At 45.5% G+C, this 22,383-nt stretch overlaps 1 protein-coding gene across 4 annotated transcripts in view; it reads right to left on the minus strand.

Moving 5' to 3' along the window:
* The window catches only part of COL22A1 (collagen type XXII alpha 1 chain), a 327,237-nt gene that overhangs the window by 109,968 nt on the left and 194,886 nt on the right, over window positions 1-22,383 (minus strand). For all 4 annotated transcript variants that reach the window (XM_063643570.1, XM_063643569.1, XM_055287347.2 and 1 more), the window contains 7 exons: window positions 21,434-21,487; window positions 20,155-20,208; window positions 15,939-15,983; window positions 15,345-15,407; window positions 14,798-14,851; window positions 4,303-4,344; window positions 1,430-1,462 (listed from right to left, as the gene is read on the minus strand). In XM_063643570.1, coding sequence (XP_063499640.1) covers window positions 1,430-1,462; window positions 4,303-4,344; window positions 14,798-14,851; window positions 15,345-15,407; window positions 15,939-15,983; window positions 20,155-20,208; window positions 21,434-21,487 — 345 coding nt within the window. The remainder of the gene's footprint in view (window positions 1-1,429; window positions 1,463-4,302; window positions 4,345-14,797; window positions 14,852-15,344; window positions 15,408-15,938; window positions 15,984-20,154; window positions 20,209-21,433; window positions 21,488-22,383) is intronic.

Genomic DNA, 22,383 nt, shown 5'->3' on the forward strand with positions numbered 1-22,383 from the left:
GCCCTGCAGATGAGGGAGGTGCGGTGTCCCTCATGCAGTGAGTGCTGCCCTGCAGGTGAGGGAGGTGCTGCACCCTCATGCAGTGAGTGCCGCCCTGCAGGTGAGGGAGGTGCGGTGTCCCTCATGCAGTGAGTGCTGCCCTGCAGGTGAGGGAGGTGCTGTGTCCCTCATGCAGTGAGTGCCTGTCTCTGCCAGAGTGGAGCAGAGTTCTAAATGTTTTATGTAAAGTGCAAATATCCTGTTATTTGCATCTAATCCTGAAAGTGTATTTTTATTGTCCCAATTTTATAATTGAGAAAACTAGGTCTCAGCAAAGAAACAGAAGGAACATTTTCAAGGACAGGTAGGCAGTGAGGCAGTGCCCTCTAATGGTTGACAGCTCAGTGACAAGAGGGCTCCTTTAGCATCAGGGCCTTCTCCCCCTTCAGGAAAGGCTCACAGCCAGAGCCCTGTGCACCTGCTCTTTCCCGCAGACGCCTCTCACCCACTTCTCCCTAAGTCCGTGCTGCCCGAGGATGCCCCCATCTCCCCATTATGCTTCCCAAGCACAAAATCCTTCCTTCTCCTGCAGTGATTTTAGCACCTGACTCAGTCTCTCTACCTGCTTCCTTCTTTTGCATCACATGCAGGATTCTTTTAAGCTTTTAAAATGGAAGTGACTTAATATTGAATAAATGAAGATAGCAACAGCTGAAATGGACATCTACCCCAGCCTCTCAGCTGTCCCGCAGGTCAAGCCCTAATAGCAGAAGAACTGCATCGAAGGCAGCAAAAGAAACAATGGCATGTTTTCTGGCTTCTGCCAACAGCATAAAGAGAGCCTGAAAACATCTATTTTCTGAAGAGCCATTCGTGAAAACAGAAGAAAAAGGTTTCTAGAGGTTTCAGTGCTAAGCTTTATTTCTTGCCAAGTGTTTTTGTGTGTGGAAGTAGCCAGCATCACTCTGTCCATCTGGCACACCCCACGCTACATCTCAGGTTCCAGTCCCCTGAACAGCCTGAGAATGGGGTGCCCTCTTGACACCCCTATCTCTGGTCTCCTTCACTGCCAGCATCCATGGGGAACGTCTTTGCCTCTCTCTGACTCTCATGTTCTGGCATCTCAAATAATTCCGTTCTCCTCAAAACCACCAGCTACTCTCTGTGTTACTGAATAATTAACTTATCCCAGAGAGGCCTGGCCTTTGCTCTTAGCTATGAGAGGTGACTTCTAGGCCCCTGGAATGTCCTGCCTGACCCTGGAGCCAGCTCCCTGCAAGGCCCTTTCTCCACCTGTTTTCAGGACAAGCCCAGCAGCTCAGACGCCTGACAGTGATGAACGCGCTGGGGCTGAGTCCTCACCCCACCCAGTCCAGGCCCCCAGGCCACATTGGACATTGCTCGCTAGGCCGAGGCACGCTGGGCACCCCAAGGCACCGCTGCTACTTACGGGCATCCGTGGATGTGGTGTGAACACGGATGTCTGAAAAGGAAACCGCAGAGATTAGAAAGACGGGCATCAAGGAACCCAGTGTTTCATTTTTAAAACCTGCGTTGGAGAAGTTTACAAGGGAAAGAATACAGCCCCAAAGCTTCCTGGAACGATTATTAGTTTTGATAATTAGATTCACATCTTTCTTTAAAATCCCTGGCTATTTATTTATTAAGGCAAAAATGCATAGTGGTTAGATTCGGGAGCCCTGGAGGCACAAGACCTGAGCTCCAAACCCTGTGTGACCTTGGACATGTGTCCTCAGCTTCTATGTCCGCATCAGTAAAATGGGAAAGAAACATTCTTCCCTGCAGGTGTCCATAAGAGCCCTGCCCAGGACACTGGATTCATGTCACAATGTCTCCTTCTCACTACTGCCATCTGCTGGGCATTGGGCAGGGATGCAGGTGAATAGTAGAAAAGGTTGGGGAGAGTAGGGGAGGAGGGGAATCCCTGCTTGACAGAGCCCAGGCTACAAAGACTCTGGCGGACTGGCCCCTGCAGGCTCCTTCAGCCTGGTCACCCCCACCTAGGCTGTGTTTAAGGCTTCTCAGGTGTCACGCTTTCTCCAGCTTCAAAGCTTTTGCAAATACTGTTCTGCTCGCCTGGAACATACTCTCCTCTCCCTTTCTATGACTAAGGTCATATGGAGACCTGCAGGTGTCTTTTAAATGCCGTGTCTTCACGGATCCCTCCTCCCTCTCCACCATGCAAATATAACTTGGGTCTCCATGTTATTCTTGTTGATGCATCTTGTTCTTTTCCTTTACTATAATTTGCAATGTAGGTATATCTTTGCCACTGTAGGGGTTATTTATCTTCTTCACTAGGCTACAAGCTCTAACATCTGATCCATGCAGATGCCTGGGTCCCAGCAGGGGCCCAAAAAAAGCAGTAAATGGACAAAAAACATCATAGATGATGGTCCTAAACCACAATACATTAAAAGAAAATGGAAAAAAGGAGGTTACTATACCTTGCCCTCCATGTCCCCAACCCCCATCCCTTTTCCAGAAGGCACTGTTTTTCAGTTTACCATATTTTTAACTGTTTCCTATATATTTCCGCACAATTATAAATGTTTAGAAATATATAACTTTGTGCAAGTTATACAAATAGTAACAGCGACTATACATGATTACTGACAGCCATTGACAGGCCTTCACTCATGTGGCCTCACAATAACTCTAAGAGGTGGACTGTCTATTTCTGTCCTGCCTTATGGATAAGAAAATTGGAGGACACAGAAGTAAACCACAGAATGAAGTTCAAGCTGCTGGTGAATGTCAGGACAGGAACTGGCGTCCACATAGGTGGCCTGGGGAGCCTGTGTTCTTATCTTTCAATATGCAGTGATTGACTAATAGATTTTTTCCACTTAATTTGCCTTGTTCCACTTAATTTGAGTATCACTATCTTTTCAAGACCATACACATATTGTATGCATATTAATTTGTAGAATTCCATGATACAGATATTTTTTGATTCACTTAATTTTGTGCTTATGATTGTGTGGTCTGTTCTAATTTTTTATTGTCATAAGTGATACTACAATGTACATCCTTATACATGCTTTTAAAAATGCACACATACAAATATTTCTGCAGGATAAATGCCTAGACATGGAATATCTAAGCTAAGGGGTAGGCACTTTGTGATATATTGGTACTGCCAAGTAACTTCTCAAATAGGTGTGTCCAATCTGTTCTCCCACCAAAAAGGTATGAGAATGCTTGCTGCCCTGCACCCCTGCCAATGCTGCAGGTTATCAACCTTAAACAAAAATTTGATATGACTAATTCCGACTCTAAAGTTATGATTCCAATTTCTTCCAACACCCTTATGGAATGTCTGAGTCTCATTTTGATGAGTGTTGCTGGGGAGGAGACAGAGCTGTGGAACAATGATTTCGGTTTGATGAAAAGCACAGAGTAAGATTCTTTGCCACACTACAAATGGGATTTCTGAGTGCACAGGCTCTCTCCTCTCCTGGCATCCCCTGCGAGGGCTAGTAACTGGCCAACTCCTGAAACATGTGTAGGGTCAGGGCCAGCCCAAGAAGCCACGTGCAAACCTCCCTGAAATCAGCTGGTCAAAACAGAGGATCTCAAGACGAGGAAGAAACATTAAAATGGAAAAAAAAAAAAAAAGAAAAAAGAAAAATGTGCCCCCATTATACAGTTCTTGGGAGTAAGATAAATAATAATAATAGCAGGTTTTAAAATTTTTAATATTTATAATGCACCAGAAACTCTGCTAAATATTTCGTAGTTTCAGTTAACTTTCACTCCACATGTACAAGATAGCTGGGTATGAAATTTTCTAACATATGAGAAAACTGACTTTGTTAGACCATAACTATGACCACAATGCTGCTGAATGACAGAGCTAGGAGCCAGGTCTTTGTGCCCTCAAAGCCCACGGTCTTACTGATACTCAGTACCAACTCACCATGCCCACCCTAACACATATAGAGGGCCGATGAATGAAGCCCAGTTCCTGGGTCAGGGTAGTGCAGTCTTATGCTAGGCAAACTGCTTCTTGTCTCTGGACCTCAGTTTCCCCATATGTGACAGGCAGATATGTATTCTCAGTATCTAGCACCCATTCTGATAAATAATTGTGCTTTTGCTGAATAAATGAATAAGCATAGGATGGTTCTTAGAGAAGTGTATATATTTTTGGTTTGTAGGACCTAGGAATAGGCCTAGCTATTGGCAAACTCTAATAGGGGAGATATTTAAAACTAAGTGGTGGTGGTTGGTGGAGGGAGAGTACGAATCCCAATATCATAGGAATTCAGAGAAAGAATTAGAAGCAGAGTAACTTACAGTTCCAGGTAACCCGGGAGGGCCTGCAGGACCAGCTTCACCCTAGATGGAGAAATGGAAAATCCACAACCATTAATCCTCCTCCCAACTCTGCTTATGCTGTGACAGATCAGCTAACACTATTTTCCCCAGACAACAGAATCACCCACCCCGCACCTACCTTGATAGATACATACATACATAACTACATATGTACATTCCAAATTATAAACTATTTCAGACATATAAAAACATTGTTTTGAGAAGTATCCATATTGATATGTGTAGTGGTAGATCATTTATATCACTATGTACTATTCTATTGTGTAAATGGTAATAAAGTGAGGGAGGATCCAAGATGGCTGAATAGGAACAGCTCCAGTCTACAGTTCCCACTGTGAGTAATGCAGAAGACGGGTGATTTCTGCATTCCAACTGAGGTACCGGTTTCATTTCACTGGGGCTTGTTGGACAGTGTGTGCAGCCCATGGAGTGTGAGCCAAAGCAGAGCAGGGCATCGCCTCACCCAGGAAGCACAAAGAGTTGGAGAATTCCCTTTCCTAGCCAAGGGAACCCATGACAGATGGTTACTGGAAAATCGGGACACTCGCACCCTAATACTGTGCTTTTCCAACAGTCTTAGCAAATGGCACACCAGGAGAATATATCCCGTGCCTGGCTCAGAAGGTCCCACGTCCACAGAGCCTCACTCACTGCTAGCACAGCAGTCTGAGATCAAACTGCAAGGTGGCAGCGAGGCTGGGGAAGGGGAGCCCACCATTGCTGAGGTTTGAGTAGGTAAACAAAGCAGCTGGGAAGCTCGAACTGGGTGGAGCCCACCACAGCTTAAGGAGGCCTGCCTGCCTCTATAGACTCCACCTCTGGGGGCAGGGCATAGCTGAACAAAAGGCAGCAGAAACTTCTGCAGACTTAAACGTCCTTGTCTGACAGCATTGAAGAGAGTAGTGGTTCTCCCAGCACAGAGTTTGAGATCTGAGAACAGACAGACTGCCTCCTCAAGTGGGTCCCTAACCCCCAAGTAGCCTAACTGGGAGACACCTCCCAGTAGGGGCCAACTGAAACCTCATACAGCCAGATGCCCCTCTGAGACGAAGCTTCCAGAGGAAGGATCAGGCAGCAACATTTGCTGTTCTGCAATATTTGCTGTTCTGCAGCCTCTGCTGCTGATACCCAGGCAAACAGGGTCTGGAGTGGACCTCCAGCAAACTCCAACAGACCTGCAGCTGAGGGTCCTGACTGTTAGAAGGAAAACTAACAAACAGAAAGGACATCCACACCAATCCCATCTGTACGTCACCATCATCAAAGACCAAAGGTAGATAAAACCACAAAGATGGGGAGAAACCACAGCAGAAAAGCTGAAAATTCTAAAAATCAGAGTGCCTCTTCTCCTCCAAAGGAATGCAGCTCCTCGCCAGCAATGGTACAAAGCTGGATCGAGAATGACTTTGATGAGTTGACAGAAGTAGGCTTCAGACGATCAGTAATAACAAACTTCACTGAGCTAAAGAAGGATGTTCAAACCCATCGCAAAGAAGCTAAAAACCTTGAAAAAAGATTAGACGAATGGCTAACTAGAATAAACAGCATAGAGAAGACCTTAAATGACCTGATGGAGCTGAAAACCATGGCACAAGAACTACATGATGCATGCCCAAGCTTCAGTAGCTGATTCGATCAAGTGGAAGAAAGGGTATCAATGATTGAAGATCAAATGAATGAAATGAAGTGAGAAGAGAAGTTTAGAGAAAAAAAGAGTAAAAACAAACGAACAAAGCCTCCAAGAAATATGGGACTATGTGAAAAGACCAAATCTACATCTGATTGGTGTACCTGAAAGTGACAGGGAGAATGGAACCAAGTTGGAAAACACTCTTCAGGATATTATCCAGGAGAACTTCCCCAACCTAGCGAGGCAGGCCAACGCTCAAATTTAGGAAATACAGAGAACACCACAAAGATAATCCTTGAGAAGAGCAACTCCAAGACACAAAATTGTCAGATTCACCAAAGTTGAAATGAAGGAAAAAATGTTAAGGGCAGCCAGAGAGAAAGGTCAGGTTACCACAAAGGGAAGCCCATCAGACTAACAGCAGATCTCTCAGCAGAAACTCTACAAGCCAGAAGAGAGGAGGGGCCAATATTCAACATTCTTAAAGAAAAGGATTTTCAACCCAGAATTTCATATCCAGCCAAACTAAGCTTCATAAGTGAAGGAGAAATAAAATCCTTTACAGACAAGCAAATGCTGAGAGATTTTGTCACCACCAGGCCTGCCTTACAAGAGCTCTTGAAGGAAGCACTAAACATAGAAAGGAATAACCAGTACCAGCCACTGCAAAAACATGCCAAATTGTAAAGACCATCCATGCTAGGAAGAAACTGTATCAACTAATGAGCAAAATAACCAGCTAACATCATAATGACAGGATCAAATTCACAAATAACAATATTAACCTTAAATGTAAATGGGCTAAATGCTCCAATTAAAAGACACAGACTGGCAAATTGGATAAAGAGTCAAGACCCATCAGTGTGCTGTATTCAGGAGACCCATCTCACATGCAGAGATACACATAGGCTCAAAACAAAGGGATGGAGGAAGATCTACCAAGAAAATGGAAAGCAAAAAAAAAGCAGGGGTTGCAATCCTAGTCTCTGATAAAACAGACTTTAAACCAACAAAGATCAAAACAGACAAAGAAGGCCATGACATAATAGTAGAGGGATCAATTCAACAAGAAGAGCTGATGTATCTCAAAATAATAAGAGCTATTTATGACAAACCCACAGCCAATATCATACTGAATGGGCAAAAACTGGAAGCATTCCCTTTGAAAACTGGCACAAGACAGGGATGCCCTCCTCTCACCACTCCTATTCAACATAGTGTTGGAAGTTCTGGCCAGGACAATCAGGCAGGAAAAAGAAATAAAGGGTATTCAATTAGGAAAAGAGAAAGTCAAATTGTCCCTGTTTGCAGATGACATGATTGTGTATTTAGAAAACCCCATCATCTCAGCCTAAAATCTCCTTAAGCTGATAAGTAACTTCAGCAAAGTCTCAGGATACAAAATCAATGTGCAAAAATCACAAGCATTCCTATACACCAATAACAGAAAAACAGAGCCAAATCATGAATGAACTCCCATTCACAATTGCTTCAAAGAGAATAAAATAACCAGGAATCCAACTTACAAGGGTTGTGAAGGACCTCTTCAAGGAGAACTACAAACCACTGCTCAGTGAAATAAAAGAGGATACAAACAAATGGAAGAACATTCCATGCTCATGATAGGAAGAATCAATATTATGAAAATGGCCATATTGCCCAAGGTAATTTACAGATTCAATGCCATCCCCATCAAGCTACCAATGACTTTCTTCACAGAATTGGAAAAAACTACTTTAAAGTTCATATGGAACCAAAAAAGAGCCTGCATTGCCAAGACAATTCTAAGCCAAAAGATCAAAGCTGGAGGCATCAGGCTACCTGACTTCGAACTATACTACAAGGCTACAGTAACCAAAACAGCATGGTACTGGTACCAAAACAGAGATATAGACCAATGGAACAGAACAGAGCCCTCAGAAATAATACCACACATCCACAATCATCTGATCTTTGACAAACCGGACAAAAACAAGAAATTGGGAAAGGATTCCCTATTTAACAAACGGTGCTGGGAAAACTGGCTAGCAATATGTAGAAAGCTGAAACTGGATCCCTTCCTTACACCTTACACAAAAATTAATTTAAGATGGATTAAAGACTTAAATGCTAGACCTAAAACCTAGGCAATACCATTCAGGACATAGGTGTGGGCAAGGACTTCATGTCTAAAACACCAAAAGCAATGGCAACAAAAGCCAAAATTGACAAATGGGATCTAATTAAACTAAAGAGCTTCTGCACAGCAAAAGAAATTACCATTAGAGTGAACAGGCAACCTACAGAATGGAAGAAAATTTTCACAATCTACCCATCTGACAAAGGGCTAATATCCAGACTCTACAAAGAACTTAAACAAATTTATGAGAAAAAATCAAAAAACCCCATCAAAAAGTGGGCAAAGGATATGAACAGACACTTCTCAAAAGAAGACATTTATGCAGCCAACAGACACATGAAAAAGTGCTCATCATTACTGGTCATCAGAGAAATGCTAATCAAAACCACAATGAGATACTATCTCACACCAGTTAGAATGGCGATCATTAAAAAGTCAGGAAACAACAGGTGCTGGAGAGGATGTGGAGAAATAGGAACACTTTTACACGTTGGTGGGACTGTAAACTAGTTCAACCATTGTGGAAGACAGTGTGGCGATTCCTCAAGGATCTAGAACTAGAAATACCATTTGACCCAGCCATCCCATTTCTGGGTATATACCCAAAGGACTATAAATCATGCTGCTATAAAGACACATGCACATGTATGTTTATTGCGGCACTATTCACAATAGCAAAGACTTGGAACCAACCCAAATGTCCAACAACTGGATTAAGAAAATGTGGCACATATACACCATGGAATACCATGCAGCCATAAAAAAGGATGAGTTCATGTCCTTTGTAGGGACATGGATGAAGCTGGAAATCATCATTCTGAGCAAACTATCGCAAGGACAGAAAACCAAACACTGCATGTTCTCACTCATAGGTGGGAATTGAACAATGAGATCACTTGGACACAGAGTGGGGAACATCACACACTGGGGCCTGTCGTAGGGTGGGGGGAGTGGGAAGCGATAGCATTAGGAGGTATACCTAATGTAAATGATGAGTTAATGGGTGCAGCACACCAACATGGCACACGTACACATACGTAACAAACCTGCATGTTGTGCACATGTACCCTAGAACTTAAAGTATAATAAAAAAAAGGTAATAAAGTTATTTCTTATCCATCTTCCTGTTGATGACGTTTATGTGGTTTCCCTCTGATTGCAATCATAACTAATGTTGATTTGTTATAGCAAACATCCCCACACACATATCCTGGGCACAATTCCACATTTGAAGGCCAGCTGTCCTAGGGATGCCAGTGGGCCCTGCCCCACACCCCTGAAGGAGTGGGCTCTTCTCAGGAACCTAGGGGGAACAGTGTCACATTCCTATAAGCAACACAGGCTTGGGAGTTGAATCACCTGAGCTTGAAACCTAACTATACCACCTTATAAATTATTTTACCTATTTTGGCATGTTTTCTCTTTGCAGAACAATGATGGTGATAATACATACAGCTCACAGCACGGCACAGGGATTGAGTGAGACCATAAGGAATATGGTGTTACTACATTTGGCCTGAGGAAAGGACGTCAGTGAGCTGCTCCACGCAAGACAGTCCATAGTGAGTGAATACAGTTTCCAAAGCCTGTCATTTCATGTGTGCCACATGGTCCCAGGGGACAGGTGTCTATGTTCAGATCTGCTTCTTGAACCAGCCCAGGACTGGCTCTATTGCAAGCCTTCCAAATATGGTTATGAAATAGAAAAATGTTTGAATAAAGTTGGCTTACAGAGAGACAAGTTCGCCCTTAGTCAACAACAATAATATAATTATAAAATGTTGCATCCTTTTCTACTATTATTTCTATTGTTATTTAGCATTCGATTCCAGCTCCTGGTTTAAGTAGTTTACATGTGTGAACAAGTCTCATCGTTGTAGCAATGCCTATAATGTATGTTATACATTTCACAGATGAAGAAACTGAGGCATAAGAATGTCAATGAACCTGTCCTAAGTCACACATTCTGCAAATGGTCGAGCCTGGTTTTAAGCTCAGAATGCCCGCCCTTTACAATTGTGTGGCATTGCTCTGACTAAAGTTCCAGTAGCTTCAGAAACAAAAGCACTTTCTTGGTGTTACTGTGTATTATTTGATTTTACCCAATTCTCTTTCTGACATTGTTGAACTCAAGTTCCGGAACCAATCTCATCTAAACCAATTTACTGTCCATTAAAATGTCCAAATGATCAAAGTTAAGTGTTTTCCCAGTCAAATGCATGAATGGGTATCAATGAGAAGAGGGCTGGAGGAGAGATGTGTCTCTCACCCTGAGGGCATGAAGACTGCCTTTTGGAAATAGCCGCCTCATCCTGAGGGCTGTGGGAAAACAGCGAGCTGGAGCAGGTAGACCCATGGGGGCTCTCTGCCTTTGGAAGAGGCTTGACTAAGGATCAATAGGTGTTAGGGTGAATGCAACAGGCCAAGGTTCTAATCCCAGCTCCTCCATGAAGTGTTTGACTGTCAGCGCCTGTTGCTGGGACAGGAGCATCACATACACCCTTCCCTGATGCTGTGGGCCTAAGTGCCAGTAACGGGGAAGAGCAGGGGGCGTGAAGGGAGAAGCACAGGCAGAGACAGGCAAGGCATAGTCAGAAGAGGGCAATGTTGCTTTAATGTCTTCTTTTGGATTTTCCGACCAAAATTGTCAATTATCACATATTTCTCTGGAGGAAAAGAAAGGCAAACCAGATTCTTTGGAAGCTTGAATGTGACTGCCATGGCCCTGGCAATTCCGCCCAAGTAATCAAAGGGGCTTTATGGTCTTGCTAAGCCTTTGCATTCTGGAAATGAGTTTCTCAGATAGAAATTGCATTTCTGAAAAGTCCACGGCAGCAACAGGCCTGAATGGCTTACCAATGCAGAGCCTTTTCCGCTCCGGGCTCTCTATTTATAGACCACAAGTCTGCCTGGAGCAAACTCCTCAGCCTCCAGCCCCAGAGAAGGGGGATGGGAGGCACTGCCTAGAGCCCAGAAAGCACCAGTACAGAAAGAGAGCTGGAAATTGGAGGGGAGAAAGTAAACTTGGGAGAATGGGGCACCCTGAAAAGCATCATGCAGGAGGAGGAAGGATGCAAGACCCCTCTGGGTGTGTGGGCGCCATTCCTCCTGAGGCAGCCCCAGGGCAGGCCTGGCATGTGGCATTGTGTGCTAAGAGCCAGGACTTTCTGTGTGCACTGGCAGGGTTTAGATCTTGACTCTAAACCTCTATTCATGCAGCTCTGGGCAAGCAACTTAGCTTTTCTGTGCCTCGGTTTCCTCATCTATCAAGTGGGGATGTTGTTGACAGCAGCGACCCCTCACGGGGTTGGCCTGAGATTACCTAAGTCCATACACAGATGGTGCTCGGGACAGTCCTGTACTCAGTGAGCCTGCCACAAGTCATCCACCAATAGGAGATCCTTATGCTCTTTAACAACCCGGAGGGTCCTTGTTGGGCTGGCAAACCAAGGCACAGGAAGGTCAGGGAAGATGCCACACAGGAGATAGAACCAGGACCATACCCCAGGCCAGCATTATGGCTCCAAGAATCGTGCTCTTTCTACTAAGCTGCAGGCAAGCACATATAAACTTCTAAGAGAGGTTTGGGGCAGGTGTTTATAAAGTTGCTGTGGAACTAGAGGTGCATTTAGTCAGAGACTGAGCACAAAACAGCAAGAAAACAAGTGCCTGGTACAGTGCCTTACTCAGGGTGGGACTCCCAACCCTGTCCATGCCTGTACCCCCTTTAGAGCCAGTAGAGGGTAACAGTTCTATCAGCATCTATCAGCAGGGGTTACATGTTCTGTCAGCAGAGGGTACATGTTCTATCAGCAGAGGGTGCGTGTTCTATCAGCAAAGGGTACGTGTTCTATGAGCAGAGGGTAAGGGTTCTACCAGCAGAGGGTAAGTATTCTACCAGCAGAGGGTAAGTGTTCTACCAACAGAAGGTGAGGGTTCTACCAACAGAGGGTACACATGTTCTATCAGCAGACGGTATGTGTTCTATCAGTCTTCTTAGACAAACAATGACTGTCAGAGCAAATGGATGTGTCTTTGGTGAAAGGGTAAGAACTAGAAGCACAAGTTAGAATCTAGTAGAAAGGATGTCAGTCGTTGTGGTTAAAAGCATGTATTTTAGAGCCCAACTGTCTGGACTCACACCCACCCTCACTCTGTAAGCCTGGGCAGAAAACCTAGTGGAATTTTTAGAGACCTGCTTGGCAAGAGAGCCCTTTGACTGACGAACTGCAGTTGTGTGAATCCCCTATGTCTGGTGGACTCTTGGGCTGTGATGAGGTTTTGTTGTGGATGGGGTTGTGGGGGGGGGTGCTTTAGACTGGAGTCAGCATGTGGTCCCAGCCAAGATTTGGTTCTGTGAGTGTGGGTAAGACAGTACATCTCTCTATGCCTTAGTTCTTTCATCTATAAACTGGGGGTTAAGATGAAAATGACTTCATCGTTCATCATTATGAAGACTACCAGAGTGAGAAATGGAAAACTCAAGAAATTGCAACTTGCAAAACATATCGAGTATAGGGAACCCATGACTTCCCCGCATGCTGTTCAAGCTCACACTGCTTTAGCGAAGGATCTTGTGTTTCAGACAAATAAGACCGTGGACAAACATCTCACGCATGTGCGGTTTCGGGAACAACTCACGTGTGTGTCTAACTGAGCAGCGATTTTCCAGTGGACGAATTCTGACCAAATCATGCTGACTCCAGTCTAAAGCCCCACCCCCAACTCCATCCAGGACAGAACCTCATCACACCCCATAGGGGGTTCACGTAACTGCAGTTATCTACCAAGCAGGTCTCTAAAAATTCCATTGTTTTCTGATCAGCACAGGTTTCTCTGGGGCTTTGACATGAGTTGAAATACTACAGATGAAGCACCTACTTGCACCTCTAGACCAGGCACTATCCTGGGCGCTGGCTTGGCTTCTGAGTGGGGGCTGCTCTTCTAAGAAGGGGCTGGGACCAGGGATCCAAGTCCTTAGGAGGTGAAAATAGTAAGGGACTTTCCTTCCCAGACCACGTGTGCCAAGTTAGGGTTCATCATATTCTCCATCCTGTTTTTGTAAAAGAAGGTTGAAGAGAGTAGGCCTACATCCTCGTTACACTGTGATTTAAAAAGTGCATTCTTCCTCCTTGAACCTGCCCGCATGTTGCCAAAGGCAAGTGGCAGTCTGGAACCTCCCTCCAAAGCAATCAGAGTCAGACCCTGTGGGCTGGGCTGGCCATGCAGTTCCACCCGTGGTTCTGTAGGTTAGGCATGCGTCAAAATCTCTCTGAGTTTCAGCTCTTTACATGTGCAAAACATTCTTATGGATACCAGTGGCTGTTTTCTGTTTGTCCCTTTATATCCACTCCTGTTCCTTTCTCCATCCCAGGAGGCAAACTCAATCGTCTCATCGACCTCATCCCCTGGATCCCAGTGGTGTGGCAGAGATGGAGAGGACAGAGAAGGACAGGACGAGACGTTGAGGATGTCAGGCCAAGGAGAGCTGGTTTTGCCTGTTTTTCTGCCCAGAATGACTGCCAGGCTCCTTCTCTGGCTGCCAGCCTCTCTGGATTCTGGGACAGCTCCCTCCCCTTGTCCTTTCCCACTCTTGCTGTTCCTAGTCCTGGAGGGTATGGCCACATCCCATCAGCTTCCCTAAGCACTGTCCACAACCTGCAATTACTCTGTCATTGAAATCTCTTCCACTGTCCATTTTGATTGTGCTGCTCCTGACGGACAGGGTATCTGCCTGGAAGACAATGCCGACGAAGCCTCTCTGTGCACTTCAGGGCACACAGTAGGACTCCACAAGTGCAATGACGCCCCCTTGATTTATATACAGTCTGCCTGGACTCAGGCTGGCTCCAGGGTCAACCACACAAGCAATGACACGCTGGGCTCATGAACGATGCAGATGCAGGGGAAAGGATACAGGAGTTAGGGCACATGGGGTTTTTGCTCAACACGTTCTTCACACTCCACTGGCGCCTCCATTGCCCTCACACCTGGGCTAATCATGTCTCTTATACTTGTGAAAGGGGCAGTGGTGTTCAGAGAGAGGTTGAACATAAACAGGCCACACAGAGCACTCAGCACAGGACAGGAGCCCAGGCAGTGCTTGAGTGTCACAGGCACAAAAGGGTGGATGGACGGGTGGATAGTGAGATGAAGGTGTCAACTCCGATACTATTATCTTCTTTGTAAGTTTATAATTGCGAACAATAAAGTTTGAGGTTTATGTCTAATGTATCATTTTCTCAAAAAGAAGCTTTGGAGTCATGAGCGCAACTAAATTCTGTGGAAATGTAAAGATTCAGTACAGGCCGGGCATGGTGGCTTACGCCTGTAATCCCAGCACTTTGGAAACCCAAGGTGGACAGATCACCTGAGGTCAGGAGTTCCACAGGAGTTCAAGACCAGCCTGGCTAACATGGGGAAATCTCGTCTCTACTAAAAACACAAAAATTAGCCAGGTGTGGTGGGGCATGCCTGTAATCCCAGCTATTTGAGAAGCTGAGACACTAGAACGGCTTGAACCCAGGAGGCAGAGGTTGCAGTAAGCCCAGATCATGCCACTGCACTCCAGCTTGGATGACAGAGCGAGACTCTGATTTAAAAAAAAAAAAAAAAGATACAGTATATTCTGCAGAAAATCTCTTCCTTTAGAAAAAACCAACTAATAATAATTGATGATCAGAATGAGAGCGAGTTTCTCCTACCTTTTCACCTCGGTCACCTTTCAGTCCTGGAAGTCCCAGTTCACCTTTTTCTCCCTATAATAAGAGAAAACATTAGAAAACATTAGAACCCAAGCCGAGCTGAATTCCTGCCTCTTCCAGGTAAGAGCACCATGACTTTGGAAAAGTATACATGTATATATTTCTCTCTCTCTCACTTGTCCTTGATTCATCAGCAAAGTGGCCACAGTGAAGTGTAACTCAGAGGGGAACAAGTCAGTTAGGCGTGAAGCACCTCATTCTCCATTTGTCCCCTGACAGATGGTGCCTTCCATCCCTCAGCCCCATCCATCTCATCTGAAAATGCTCTGCCCTTTCCACAGGCATCTCCCAACAATGGTCCTTTGTCCCAGCTCAAGGACCCAAGTAGTCTTCTCCCCTTCCCCGTCCCTTCCATCAACACTGAAAAGTGCACTCTTCACCCAGTCAAAATTACCACTCTCCCAAGGGACTGACACTCCACAGGGGGCTGCTCTCTGTGGAGATGGGCGAGGTGTCTGTGTGGGAGGAAGGAAGCTGCCACACTTACCTGGTCTCCTTTCTCTCCTCTCACACCTGGGAAGCCTGGAGCCCCTGGGAGGCCTGCTTCTCCCTGTGAGAACAAAATATTCACAAGGCATCAACAGGAAGGCTCTCCCAGGGGCCAAGCTGCAGGCCATGTGCTCTCAGTTCCTGCTCTCCGGGAACTGGAGATGTTCTGGCTTAGTGGACATCACATGGAAAGCAATGCAGTGGAGAAAGGGGAATTCTAGAGAATTTCGTTCACTAAGGCGTCCCCAAGCTCTTGTCTACTTCAGCTGTTTCCTTTCCCAGGAACCCTTATTTTGCCTCTCCTGGTGTCTAACCCTTCCTGTTTCTTTAGGACTCAGTCACAATGTCACCTTCTCAGCATCCTTTCTGACAGTCCCCAAGTCTGGGAAGCCCTCTCCTATGCCCCCAACACCTGCAGGCCACCACTCATGACATCTGTTCAATTGTTCTTCAATGTCCAGTTTATCCTGGACTTAGAGTGAGCTCCCAAAAACCAGGATTAATTCCTCTTGGCATCTAAATAATTTATACCAGATTTAGTGTAAAACAATGAATGAATGAATAAAATGAATGAATAAAAGCACAAACAGACCTTCTCTCCAGGTCGGCCTGCCAGGCCCTGCTCCCCGATTTCTCCCTGAAAATGCAACAAAACATACCCCATTATTCTTCATTCACTTTAAAGAGATGACTGCCATTTCCCAGTTGTCCTCACACATTCACAGCACCTGCCAGCCACAACCCTTAATTTTCAAATATACGGCATGGTTAGAGGCCCAAGAGTCATGGGCTGTGAAGACCAAAGTGTTTAGCATTTTTGCAGAGCAGAATCCACTTTCTCATATTGTCTTTTGCTTTCCCCCCCAAAAAAACAACTCTTAGAACTGTCCCATTAGAATTTTCTTTTATTTTTTATTATTATTATTTTTTTGAGACAGAGTCTCACTCTGCCGCCCAGGCTGGAGTGCAGTGGCGCAATCTCGGCTCACTGCAAGCTCCGCCTCCTGGGTTCATGCCATTCTCCTGCCTCAGCCTCCCGAGTAGCTGGGACTACAGGCCCCCGCCACCACACCTGGCTAATTTTTTGTATTTTTAGTAGAGACGGGGTTTCACCATGTTAGCCAGGATGGTCTCGATCTCCTGACCTCGTGATCTGCCTGCCTCGGCCTCCCAAAGTGCTGGGATCACAGGCGTGAGCCACCGTGCCCGGCCGGGATTTATTTTTTTATTTTTAGTTTTAGTTTTTTAGACACAGGGTCTCACTCTGTCACCCAGGCTAGAGTGCAGTGGTGCAGTCATAACTCATTGCAGCCTTGAGCTCTTGGGCTCAAAAAATTATCCCACCTCAACCTCCTGAGTAGATGGGACTATAGGCACATACCACCATGCACAAATTATTTAAAAAAAAAATTCTGTAGAGGAAGAGTCTCACTGTGTTGGCCAGGTTTAGTCCCCTGGGGGGATTACAACAGTTCCTAATTAGCACTTTGTGGTCACGGTGAAGTGGGGAACACAGGGCCAGAGGGGCTTTATCTCTGATCCAAGAGCATCAATCAGGCTGCTGCACTTCCCAGGTTCTTACAAATCATTGATGAAAAGAGCTTTGCAATGATGATGGTGGTGGTGAGTGTGGACTATCATCTTTATCCAACCATGTGTCTTTAAGATAACTGGCGTCTTGAATGACAATGTATTTCTAATATTCATATGCTATTTACTAAAACCTTTAGTGTAGATTTTAATAAAGAAACGTGGTTTTCTCATGAATGCATGGATGCACGAAAGAATGAATAAACAGGTGGTATGCAGGCTATAAAGATTTTTTGTGCAGCTATGCCAGACTCAGTTGGTACTGAAGGCCAGAACTACCAACTTATCGGAGAGAAAGACAAAAAAAAAAAAAAGTAATTAAAAGCGTGGCTTAGTGTAAGCACACATTTTATCCTGTAGCGCTGGTGTCACACATCTGGAGTCAGCACTTATTAAAATTCTAGACACACTCCGATGCTCCCATCAATTCCCAATGTTTACAAGCACAATTAGTAAGAATTGCTCTAACCAGAATTGTGCAAATACTCGTCACTCAAATTGTTGCTTTCAATCTGCTAGAATAGTAGCACATTTGCAGTGGGAGTTGCTTCTTACATGCTGAGAAAGGATAAGGGGCTGAGTTTGGTTAAAAAAAAAATTGAAGACCATCTGAAGTCCTCCCTGAATTTGGGTCGCGAACACCAATCCAAAGGCACAATGGAGGTGAAACGGTATCTTCTTGAATTCTCGAAGTAAGCCTCAAAACGTCAATGCCTCCGCTCATCCCGCAGACAGCTTTACCCCCTAAGCGGACTTTTACAAATCTGCCATCCATGACTTAGTCATCATCATCTTGGAAAAGAATTTTTCTCTTCAGCTGATGCTTTGTCAAAATAAAGTAACAAGACACTCTGCCAGGGCTCCTCTAGGACTGTGAGTATGTTGGAAAAGCGTCATGAACGCAGAAATTCAGTTTTAAACTTTTCAGAGAAATGTTTTGAACACAGAGCCTTAGAAATTGAATAAAAATTACACATGAGATACAGCAGTAGGCTTCTCTGAATCTTTCAACCATTAGTGATGATCAGAAATATAAAACACGGCCGGGCACCGTGGCTCACGCTTGTAATCCCAGCACTTTGGGAGGCAGAGGCGGGCGGATCACGAGGTCAGGAGATCGAGACCACGGTGAAACCCCGTCTCTACTAAAAAATACAAAAACTTAGCAGGGCGTGGTGGCGGGCGCCTGTAGTCCCAGCTACTCGGAGAGGCTGAGGCAGGAGAATGGCGTGAACCCGGGAGGCGGAGCTTGCAGTGAGCCGAGACTGCGCCACTGCACTCCAGCCTGGGCGACAGAGCGAGACTCCGTCTCAAAAAAAAAAAAAAAAAAAAAGATAAAACACATAGATTGAAAAGCTGGAGTAATCCCAGAGGGTCCCTCTAATTTTAGCCCAATAATTGTCACAATCAATCCCCTTCATCTACAGAACCCTGCATGAGAAACTCGATGGGAATGGATTGCTTCATTACTGAATAGAAAGGTGGGGTTTATACAGTATAAACCCAGAAGGATTTGCCAATTCACAAATTTGAGAAAACACAACCATAAGGTATGGTTGACTCCATGAAATTCGTGAAGTCAGGAACAGCAAACCTAGGTAAATGCTTTCGGTCCTTTCTGGAAGATGATAGAATTTCAATCCAATCAATCAAACACTGCAAGGTTGCTGAGTACTTTTAAGACCATGTGATTCACTTCCCTGCACACACAACCACCTCAGCACATGCATGAAAAAAAAAACCCAGCAAATTACATGTCATCACATTTCAATGACATGGGGATCGGTATAGACATATATTTAAATGTCAATATTGAATCTTAAAATACGAAAGATATAGTGTCTGTCGGTGGCCATGGGGGGACTCATTGGTATATACTGGTAGATTCATGGGGGGCATGAGGGCTGAGTTCTTAGTATCTGGAATCCAGGAAGTGGGGGGCTCATAGTGGCTCTTGGCAATACTCTTTCCACAGTTTGAGTCAACCTGGGTGTGCTTGAGACAGCTTGGATGCAATTTAATCTGTGTGTTTTTCTGCTTGGTTTTAATTAGGTCTTTTAAAAATGACCACTTTACGAAAGAGTGAAACAAGAGGGAACATAAGGGCCCAGGATGTGCCCACCAGCACCTTCCCTGGCCAGCAAACGATGCCCTGAGGTGTGCCCTCCCATGGGGTCAGCGTCACCTACTGTGTGGGGGGTCCAGGCCACTCCTGTGCTCTGGCTGGGCTGAATTTGATCATGCATTATCCACCTAGCAGGCCTGTAATGTGTATCTAAGCAGTGCCTGCCTGTGGGCGGGCAGTGGGAGGTGCAGAATTTACCAGGACCTGGTCACTGGGCTTCAGTAGTTCATACCCCAGTACAGTGGGAGCCCTGTGGGTGGAGGGCGGGAGGAACAGAACTCCCCGCAATCTCCTGTCTGGCCACTGTCTCCTCAGCACCACAGGTTTCCATGTGTGCACACACACAAACGCACACGTGCACACTCACACCACACACACATGGTCCAGCAGAAAAGCCTCACAGGGCAGCAGTCACTCCTGGAGGGAGCCTGGGCAAAGTGTGACCATCAACACAGGGCACCTGGGGGCTCTCCACTCCCAGGGGCTGCCCTGTCCAAGTCACATGCTGGGGAGCCTCCATTTCCCCCTCAGGTCCATTTTTCATACTTCACCACCCACTGGAAGGTGGCGTGAGAAGGCTGAACTCTACAGATTGCATCTGCCAGCTTTCCTTGCCTCCTGGCTTTCTGTAGGGTCAAGGCATTAGGAAGCATTGCAGTGGTGGTAGAACACAGTTCAGAGAGAGAGAGCTAGCACTTATATCTGTTCCTCTCACTCCCTCCCTGCCAGGATAAGCCAGATACTTATGATGTTCTTCTTCCCAAGGCCATGGCTCTCATGGGGGTGGGGGCTCTTTCCGGCTCTCATGGGGGTCAGTGCTTTCTCCTCCAGCTGCAGATCTTGGTTCCCAGGAACCACTCCCTCCTCTGGTGCCTTCTGTCCTAGAGGTGGTGTTGGTTCTGTTGTTGCCAGCCTCATGTTGCCAGCCTGGTTGGAGCCCTTAACCCTGCGCCTTGTCAAGTATCTGATGTGTCTCCTGCCGGGTCCCAGCTGATACAGACGCTATGCTTATGGTAAGCTGAGATTCACACACCACCCCAAATACACCACTTAGAATAGCAAGCGTAATGGGAAAAAGAGGCAAAGTCCATACCCGAAGGCCTGGTTTTCCAGGCAGACCATCTTCCCCTCTTTCTCCTGGTTCTCCCTGTAAGGAATACAGAGCAAAGTTAACAGGAGATGGGCCATGCTTAGATTAAACATACAAAGTACTAGGCACAGGTTGGAAGGAGGAGAACTACCTGCACTCGGGTGGTTTTGAACTCCTTCAACTCTGCGATTACCTAACCACAGTCATCAAACACAGTTGCTCATTCAGCCTTCTAGGTTCCATATTCAATAGCTGGAATTTTGATTTAGAAAAATATAATTGAGGAGAATTGGCATTCTCTCTTATTGAGAGATTTAGAAGAAAGGAAGATGCTGTGTAAGTGTTTCTAAGAATAAAAAAAATACTTGGTCAGCCATGATCCTTTGTCTCGAAAGACAGGAAAGAAAAAAATGCACAATATTTACATTCAATGCCTAGAAAACTAAATTAAATCCACTCTTCTTCTGTATTTTGCCATGAAGTTGACCTTCTAAGTCTGCTTATTGAAAACAACACATTTTCCCATAATATTCAACAGTTGCCTTTCCAAGTTGCCTTTCAAGGACTGTTGAGGTGCATACTTGAGTCTGGGTGTGCTCACGGGAAAGAATAAAGTTCATTTGTTCAAATACTGGTATGGTTGTATAATAATTCATTTAAAGTACTGAAACCTGTATTTGCTCCCCAGTTTTATGCTGTTTAACCTTTGACTCTTACCTTAATAATTCTACCATAATAAGCCCCACCAGAACACTGTTAAAATTGAAATCTCTTGTTACGTTAGTAAGAGTATTTAGAAGTTTTCCTCCTTGAAAATAAGATAGATAAATAAACATATTTCTAACAGATCAAATTTTTTTTGAGACAGGTCTCTCCGTTGCCCAGGCCATAGTGCAATGGCACAGTCATAGCTCACTGCAGCCTCAAATTCCTGGGCTCAAGCAATCCTCCCACCTTGGCCTCCCAAGTGAATGGGAATACAGGTGCCCACCCCCAAGCCAGGCTAATTCCTGCCTAGGCCTCCCAAAATGCTGGGATTACAGCTGTGAGCCACTGTGCTGGGCTAAGTTTTAAAGCCTAAGGCTTCTAAATCCCTCTGCAGTTATCTGAGAATAAATAAGGAGCTTTCCCCCGTCTGACTCCATAAATCCAAACATTTCAACTGAGTCCTGATCGAAGACCCAGGCAATCGACTTGTTTTAGAATTCACCAACAATCAAGCATCTCTTTAGTTTCTGTGTTTTGGGTTCTCAAATTGGTGCCAACCCCATCAGTGACCAACCTTGGTTCCTGGCGGGCCTGGTGGTCCATTTGGCCCGTCCTGTCCGGGGGGTCCCTGGGCCAAGAGGGGAAAACATAAATAAAAAGGAAAGGCATATTTAGGAAAGGTTTACATTAAGTTGTTTCAAACCAGGAGCTGTTTTTGCAGCCAGAATCCAGGAGGCTCGGGCCTCTCCTCTTTGATCAGCAGGCCCCTGTCTCCAGAGCGATTGCGGTCTCTGTCTGACCGTTTCCCTTTGTTATTACTGAAGCAAATATCACCCTCTGAGCAATGTCTGATTTTCAGTACACTGGCCATGCATGGAGGGTGGGGGCGTGGGAGGACGTCTGCCAAATCTTGCCCTGATGGTTCCATTTCTACCCTCAGCTTCCAAGAGGCCCTGGGGACAACCATGTCCACACTGCTTCTCCTCTCTCCTCTCCAGAATCTCTTTGCCATCTTGTATCTTCCTTCCCACTGCTATCCTCCCTTCCTCTTGTCCTTCAAAAAAGCAAAACCTCAATCTCTCGGCATGGTTGGGCATTACTGCCTGTTATTTCGAATGCCAGCACTGAGGAGTTCCACGTTATACTTTCCAACACCAGGAGTTTCCTACTACCATGAGGATATGGCAGGACATGTGTTACTGCAGCTGTTTGCAGGTGAGGAGATGAAGGCTCTGCAGGCTGAGTGACTCACTCAAGGTCACAGAGCTGGTGATTGGGACCCACAAGGTTTAACGGACTCCACCTCCAGGCTCCTTCCACTACATCAGAGACACTTCATCTTCTCCTTTTCCTCTGTGCCTTAAATGATGTCAGGTCACATGAGGGTAGGGGGTGGAAAACACCCTGGGGCCTGTTGGGGTGTGGGGGGGTGTGCGGGGGAGGGCGAGCATCAGGAAGAATAGCTAATGCATGCTGGGCTTCATATCCAGGTGATGGGTTGATCTATGCAGCAAACCACCGTGG

The sequence above is a fragment of the Symphalangus syndactylus genome, chromosome 7, assembly GCF_028878055.3.
Source record: "Symphalangus syndactylus isolate Jambi chromosome 7, NHGRI_mSymSyn1-v2.1_pri, whole genome shotgun sequence".
NCBI classification, from domain to species: Eukaryota; Metazoa; Chordata; class Mammalia; order Primates; family Hylobatidae; genus Symphalangus; species Symphalangus syndactylus.